A 7652-nucleotide genomic window follows, 5' to 3' on the forward strand; every position below is an offset into this window, starting at 1 on the left:
AACTTAAAAAAAAAAAAAAGTAACTTTTCACAGACCAACAACTTCATTCCAGGATTCTAAAAGACAACTGAGTGGTCTCTTGTATCATAAAAAGTGAAAAATCAATAAAGGGATGAGGGAGTTTTAAAATGTTCTGAATGAGTGAGTGAGTGAGTGAGTGATAACTGTGTGAATGAGATAACTTGATGTAAGCATGAAGAGTATTGGGTCCTAAACATCGTACTCTCTGCTTCCTTGCACAGAATTTAAGAAGAGGGTTACCTCAGGTTCCTTACTTCAGTCTCTATGGAGACCAAGAAGGTGCTTATGAACATCCAGGCTCCAGCCTTTTCCCTGAGGGTCCTAATGACTATGTCTTCAGTCATCTTCCACTCCACTCTCAGCAACAAGTGAGAGCTCCTATCCCCATGGTGCCAGTTGGTGGGATCCAAATGGTTCACTCCATGCCGCCGGCCCTTTCCGGTTTACATCCTCCACCCACATTGCCTCTGCCAATGGAGGGCTCTGAGGAGAAGAAAGGAGCTTCCGGGGAATCCTTCCCTAAGGATCCCTATGTCCTTTGTAAGCAGTACGAGAAAAGATCGCCTCACGTTTTGCAGTCATCTGGTCCACCTAGCACACCCTCTTCTCCTCGGCTATTGATGAAACAGAGCACTTCGGAAGACAGCCTAAATGCAACAGAGAGGGAACAGGAGGAAAATATACAGACTTGTACAAAAGCCATTGCCTCTCTCCGGATTGCCACAGAAGAGGCCGCTCTGCTTGGGGCAGATCAGCCAGCACGGGTGCAGGAACCCCACCAGAAACCCTTGGAAAGTGCACATGTTAGCATTAGACACTTTAGTGGACCTGAGCCAGGTCAGCCCTGTACCTCAGCCACCCACCCTGACTTGCATGATGGTGAAAAGGACAATTTTGGTACATCACAGACTGCATTAGCTCACTCCACGTTTTACAGCAAGAGTCGTGTGGATGACAAACAGCCGGGCTTTGCCAGCAGCAAAGAGCTACCTTCAAGCACAGAGGGAGGCAATGAGCCTTCATCAGAGAAGAGTCAACTACATTGATCTAAGATGCATGGAGACTTTCATTTCCACATTTTCCCATTTTGTTTTTGGTTTTGTTTTTCTAGAAATAGAGGTAATCAAGTTTATAGCATGCCTGTCTTAAGTTACAGTAGTTTGCTATTATATATACTTTTGTTATATCAAAAGAATTAGGTAAATTAACAAGTCACCATGAGCCTGACCAAAACAAAATTTGAAATTAACCTATTGGGTCTGGTACTTTTAAAACTGTACAGATGTTTGTGCCTTTTCTTTACTTTGCTTATATTCTTATAAGCATTTTTTAGCAGTAATTTGTACATATTTTAGAATTTGTGTATCTGCTTTGTAATAAATGTAATTTCTTTCCTTTTTTGGACACTTGGATCTAAATGATGTAAAGCAAAACAGCATCAATATATATGTGAGGTTGCACTAAAACATATTTTTATATGATTAAAACTGAACAGCTTTTATGTACAGCTCTGATTCTGTAATACTAATATTTATTTACTTTGTTTCATAAATTGTACATTTTTTTCTTAATGTTGTGGATTGCTTTTCTATGTGAAGCATGGGATTTACTGTTGCGTAACTAGAACAAAAATGTATATTGTAAACAAGATATTTAAACTAGAGTATCTTATTCTGCACTTATGCATTAGTTAAAAAAAGAAGATAAAGGATGTATCAGTCAGTTCTTAACTCTTGTACATTTTTTTTGTCTCTTGTTTGCCGGATTGACTATGACTTAAGCGCTGATTGTGATTTTAAACTTATAGTACCGTAAAGCATTAAAGTAAACAATGTGCTATTGTGAGTTTTTTCAAAGCTTTATAAATCAGTTATAAATAATATTAAAAGTATTTGGTCTTATGTGAACATGTTGATCTATATACTCATCTAAAAATATGGGAAAACATTCCGCCCCATGTAAATATGTACAAGTGCATCACTGGTACAATTTTATGTAACTCAGTTGGACACTAGGTTGCCACAGACCTATGCTAGGGTGTCTTTAAAAATTAAAGTGACAAAGCACATGGGACTGTGTAGAGCTTGGTTATCGGCCGGCCCGGTGGCTTGGCAGGCAGTGCTGTGCGCTGCCCGTGGAAAAGACCTGGGCTTACAGATCTCCTTGGTTCTTGCTGCACAAGATGGTGACCAGAACTAAGGCTGCTCTGGAGGGGATGTGTTTGGACTTGAGGGTTAGGAGTGGACCCGGGGAAGGGGCATGGAGACCTCTCGGCAGCCTTTCCTCTCAGCCGGTCCACATGGTAACAGGGTTGGCATCAGCTTTAGGGGAAGCCACTTCACCCTCTTGAAGAGGGGAAGAGGGTCAGGCTCCTGGCTATCTCAGGGGGAACGGGGACAAGAAGCTTTCCAGGGAAAAGAATTTGTGGGAGGATGATGTCTTTTGTACACAACATTCAGTATGGGCTTTGGTTAGCGTGGAGGTGGGCAGAGCCTTTGTTTGTAGGTCCGGAAGAATGGAAGAAAGGGAGGGGGTACAACAACACGTGTGCATACACGCACATGTGTGTGCATGCACACATACACACACACAATCTGGGTTATCTTTGTGCTATATAGTGGATTATAATTCTGTGAAACCAAGTTTGTATATTGAATTACATTAAGGAGTGTTCTTTAAAAAGAGAAATAAATATACAATTACATGCTTGAGGTGTCTAGTTTTTAATGTGTTGTTTTACATTTTAATTTCTCAATTTTGTTGCTAAAGAAATTTTGATGCCACCAACATACCATCTGTGCTTTTAATTGCTAGGCTTTGCCCATTCTGAGGTATGCTGAGCATGACTGCTTTTCACAAGTGAGAAGACAGTCATTGGCTTCCATATGTCATTCGATTAGGACAGATAGTGGTCACCACGGTGTGAGCTCTAGAAACGCAGTCACCGGATTCTAAGTGTGGGCATGGACAGAATACATTGCATCTGCAGATAGTCATGAATAAATCAGATGATAATTTCCTCTTCTGCCTCCCTCTCAGTATGCATACATATCTGAAATTCCACTGGGGAATTCTCCTTATTTTTGCTGAGATGACTGAAGGTAAAAACCAACTGAAATAAATATACCATAAGATGTCCACAAATCACAGTTCTTTACTACAAAAGAAAAGAACCTTTTAATAACGAAAGTGGAAGCTCATTAACTGTCAAAATCTATCAGTAGTTTCAGTATAAAAATCTCAAATTAGAGGATTTGCAATTTAACCTGTGTTGTTTTATGAGCCAGAGCGTCTTTTAAAATTACGTTTTATAAAAGTGAATTAAAGGTCAACACAAGCAGCCAGCCTAAAATCAGTCTCTCACTGAGGAAAAAAAAAAAAACAAACCTGAAATATTGAATTACGTAGGGTGATTTGTGTGCCTTACTGCTCACTGGGGCGTGTGTGTGTGTGTGTGTGTGTGTGTGTTTGTGTGAACCCAGGCCAAATGAAATCACTCTTTGTTTCCTCCTTTATCTAATTTATGTCTTGTATTCACTCATTCATAAAACGGTTTTTGAGTGCCTACTATGAACTGGCTACTATGATGGGCTCGGAGGAGGATGAAAGTATTCCTGCCATCAAGGAACTCCAGTAAAAGGCAGGACATGCACATGAGTATGTGTAATATGGTGTTAGAGCTAAAAAAAGATGGCATATTTGGTGTGCTTTGTTGTCACAAAGGGGAGAGCACCTACCCTGCCAATAATGGAAGGAAGGGCAGGACAGGCTTCATCACAGAGGTGGCCTTGGAACAGATCCTTGAAATAACAGATTGACTTATCCAACAGATAAATTCTCATCACCTACATTAAGACACTGTTCTCCGTGCGAGTTGTACAAATTAAGTTCTTGTCTTCATGGAGTTTATATTCTAGTTCTAGTAGAGGTGCATTTAAATAAAAGCTGGGGAGGGACATGTTAGATGGTCAAGGATGTGTAACGCAGAGAGTAGGTAAAAAGCAAGATGGAGCTAGCTCCCTGAGTACGTGATCGGGTAGCATGTGCTTAAGCCAGAAAGACACACTGAGGTCCAATTTCTTAATCCAGCCTGAGGACATCAGATCTGGCTTTATAAGCTATGGGGAGCTGAGCCAAGGAAGGATTGAAGCAAGAAAGTGGCATTGCCATTGCTAGTGCTGTTCTTTTTTAGAAAAAAAAAAAATCACTGGGGAAGCCATGAAGATGGTGGATTTGAGACAGGAAGAGTGGAGGCAGGGGACCAGTTAGGACATTTATGAAGTTGTGTCATTTCCTTGGAAACAACGGCAGCAACGATCCAAGAAGACGATGGGGTCATGGAGAAAGAAGGGACAGTTTTGCTCAATGAATGATGATAACTAGTGGCTCATTTGGTGTCTGGGATGAGAGAGATGGAACAGGTGAAGACGACCAGAGTTCTTCATTGGGCAGTGGAAAGAGGGTGGTGTCCTTAGCTGCCAGAGAGGATTTGTACCCGACACAGGTAATGAAATGAGCTCCCTAAGCAGTTTAGAATGAGTTCAGTCTCAAGAAAGACCTAAGCTGGAGACTAGTTTGTCACTTCTTGTCACTTATTCATAGCTGAGAGTGCCGAATCGAGGAAATCACCCAGGGCATACAGAGGGAATGAAGAGGGTGTCTGAGGACCTCCAAAGGGAGGACAGGCAACCTGGAGTGAACCACGAAGATGCATCTCAGATGGCAGCACATCTCAAGTGCTGAGCTCTACCTAAACCTGATTTTTGAAAATCGGATTTCCATAAATTCTCCAAGACAATCTCTAGAAAGCAAAACCTGAAGAGCGCCGCTTTTGAGGCCAACTCTAGTTGTGGCATTATAACGTGATGGTATTTCCTTAGCAGCATCATGGCAGCTTTATTATTAAATCATCAATTAGAGGTCATTAAACTAACCTGTCATTTACAAATGCCTCTCCAAAGCCCGTGCTTAAAGAAGTGAGGTGAAGTTTCCAAGGAGAAATAGGTTGTTTGCTGAGGAACCAAGGCTAACACCAAGATCCTCCAGCAGCCTGTCCAGACTTCCTTAATGAAGTTTCTGATTACTTACGTTGCTCTCATTTAGATCAATATTACGATCACACCCGTTGACTGTGAAGATGCTATAGCTGGATGACCTCAGAGTAATATAAGCAGCACCAAATCCATTTCTGCCCTGGATAACCAAGGTTATTATTAGTTTGGAATATGTTACTAAATATGGTTGTATCTACTTTGCCACAGTATAATTCCCCACCCCCCTCAGGGACCATTGGTATCATTTAAAGCATGAAAATATTCCCATTGGTTCCTGAGTATAGAGAAATCTATGCTCACCCCTACTCTATATTCACTAATAAACCTGGTTTGGCCATGTGACAGGGAAAATGACAGAAAAATTTTCATTTGGCATTAAAAAGTGCCAAGGATTAACAAGCAGAAGGTACAGCTCTCAATTTTCTAGAACTCTTTATGGATCATTTTATGAGTACATATCTATTGCTTAGCAGTAATTAGAACCACATTCAGAAATACATGCTGGTCATTAAGATGAATCAAACCATCAGATTCTCTCTTCATTCACCAAATACCTAAAATGTATTTCAAATTCAGGTATAAGTCCCTGGCATGTTTTATATTTCAAGTAGATTCCAAACTTTGTTATCTTGTTGAAATATAAGTTTCTGATCTGATGCAAATAAAATTTCAGGAAAAAAAAAGTAGCATGATTAATGATACCTTTTATTAACTCTTCAAAAATTATGTTAATGGGGGTGCCTGGGTGGTTTGGTCGGTTAAGTGCCTGACTCTTGATTTCAACTCAGGTCATGATCTCATAGTTGTGGGACCAAAAGCCCCCCATTGGGCTCTGTGCTGGGCGTGGAGCCTGTTTGGAATTCTCATTCTATCTCTCTCTCTCTCTCTCTCTCTCTCTCTCCCTCTGTTCCTCCCTTGCTCACTCTCTCAAAAAAATCAGGGAATGGGTAAAATATTCTAAAATAAAAATTTTTCTATTAAGAAATGCTTAAGCAGTTACATAATAATATCAGTGATTGATTCATGTCTCCAAAGCACAATGAAAAGCTCAAAGTGTTTTGTGGGTAATTAAGAGAGGAAAAGTGAAAAATGTGCAACAGGGCTTCTCCAATGGGGGCAAAACGTGGGATGACCCGAATAACTGGTGCTGCTTGCATATCGCTCGGCAGCAGGAGCCTGGGGTACTTCACTCTGAGCACCTGATCTGCCGATGGAAATCTTCATCCACACAGGTATTGCCCATTTGCAGCCATATGCCCAGTGCTGGGAACAGCAAGGACCACGGAAATCATTTCATCTTGAGCACCAGCAACCTTAAGGAGAATCTATCTCGAGTTCTACGTCTGATTACAAGACAGCAACCATCAATTCTGGTAATAACATTTGTCATGATTGAGGTTAGGTGATGACTTGAGACTCTGCAGACTCTAACTTGTTAGCCTTGAGTCAGTTCTTTTTGTACAATGTAGGAAAAACTGTACCCACAAACTGCTTGTGGTTTGGGGCCCCAGTCCCTGGGATTGGAACTGCATCCCTACACGAAAGTGTTTTGAGTTAATGCTGGTAAGAAAGATGTGCTGGCCCTGTTTCAAGTGCTTTCATCTATTTCCTCATTTAAAAGTCCCCAAACTGAGAGAAATAATTTTCTTAAGTTTACACAACTACTAAGTGGTTGGGTTCTAGAGTAGCACTGTCCCATGGAACCTTCTGCAATGACAAAAATGTTCTATACCTGCGCTTTCTAATGCAATCACCAAGCTCCAGCCACCTGTGGCTATTGAGCGCGTGAAGTGTGGTGAGTGTAATTGAGAGACTGGATTTAAAATGTTACCTATTTATACTTATTTTAATCTTTAGTAGCTTCGTGTGGCCAGTCGCTCCTAAATGGGACAGCCCCGCTTAAGAGACTGCCCACGTATCTTCAGCACAAGCTATACCCTGCACTTCTACCTGTGTTCACTCATTTTATAAATATTGAGCTCCCATCATGTGCCAAGCTCTGTTCTTGGTATTGGATATGTATCAGCGAACAACAAAAACAAAACAAGACATCTGCCTTCACAGAACGGTGTTCAGCGCTTACTATTAACTATCTAGCTAAGGAATTTGGTGATGCGGACCTATCAATTCCTCCTCTTTCTATTGAGTTTTGGACCTTGGAACTCACCCAAGAGGTAACAGCCAAACCATAATTTTATGAAGGGGTAGACAGGCTCGCTATAGGTGAGTCCTCTCTTTCCTGCTGGAAATCACTGTCAAAAGCAAGGATACAGATACATCATATCCTCCGGACTGATGTGGAGCCTTCCACCTCCTGCCTTAGCCTAAAGGCCCACCCTTCAGTGGGTTCAAGAGAGATGTGTCCAGGCTCCAACAAGGGTCCTGGCTCAGCCACAGCTTCCACACAAGTAGTAGAGATCTAGGGGAAAGAGCTGTCCTCCTCTAGGCCCTGGAAATCCCACTTTCCTTTTCTGCTTACTACATGTAAGCAAACAGGAGGGGGGCAGAAAAGAGTCAGCACAGCGGTTTTGTCTTGAAGTCATAGGACAGCTCTGCCATTTTCACTCCCAAATGAAG

General features: G+C 41.5%; 1 protein-coding gene across 1 annotated transcript in view; it reads left to right on the forward strand.

Annotated features, from left to right (window-relative positions):
- HIVEP2 (HIVEP zinc finger 2) overlaps positions 1-2730 on the forward strand; it is a 202602-nt gene extending 199872 nt beyond the window's left edge. The window contains exon 10 of the mRNA XM_027056752.2: positions 243-2730. Within this exon, the coding sequence (XP_026912553.2) occupies positions 243-1067 (825 nt within the window). The 3' untranslated portion in view covers positions 1068-2730. The remainder of the gene's footprint in view (positions 1-242) is intronic.
- The last annotated feature ends 4922 nt before the right edge of the window (positions 2731-7652 follow it).

This window comes from Acinonyx jubatus, chromosome B2, assembly GCF_027475565.1.
Source record: "Acinonyx jubatus isolate Ajub_Pintada_27869175 chromosome B2, VMU_Ajub_asm_v1.0, whole genome shotgun sequence".
Taxonomy (NCBI): Eukaryota; Metazoa; Chordata; class Mammalia; order Carnivora; family Felidae; genus Acinonyx; species Acinonyx jubatus.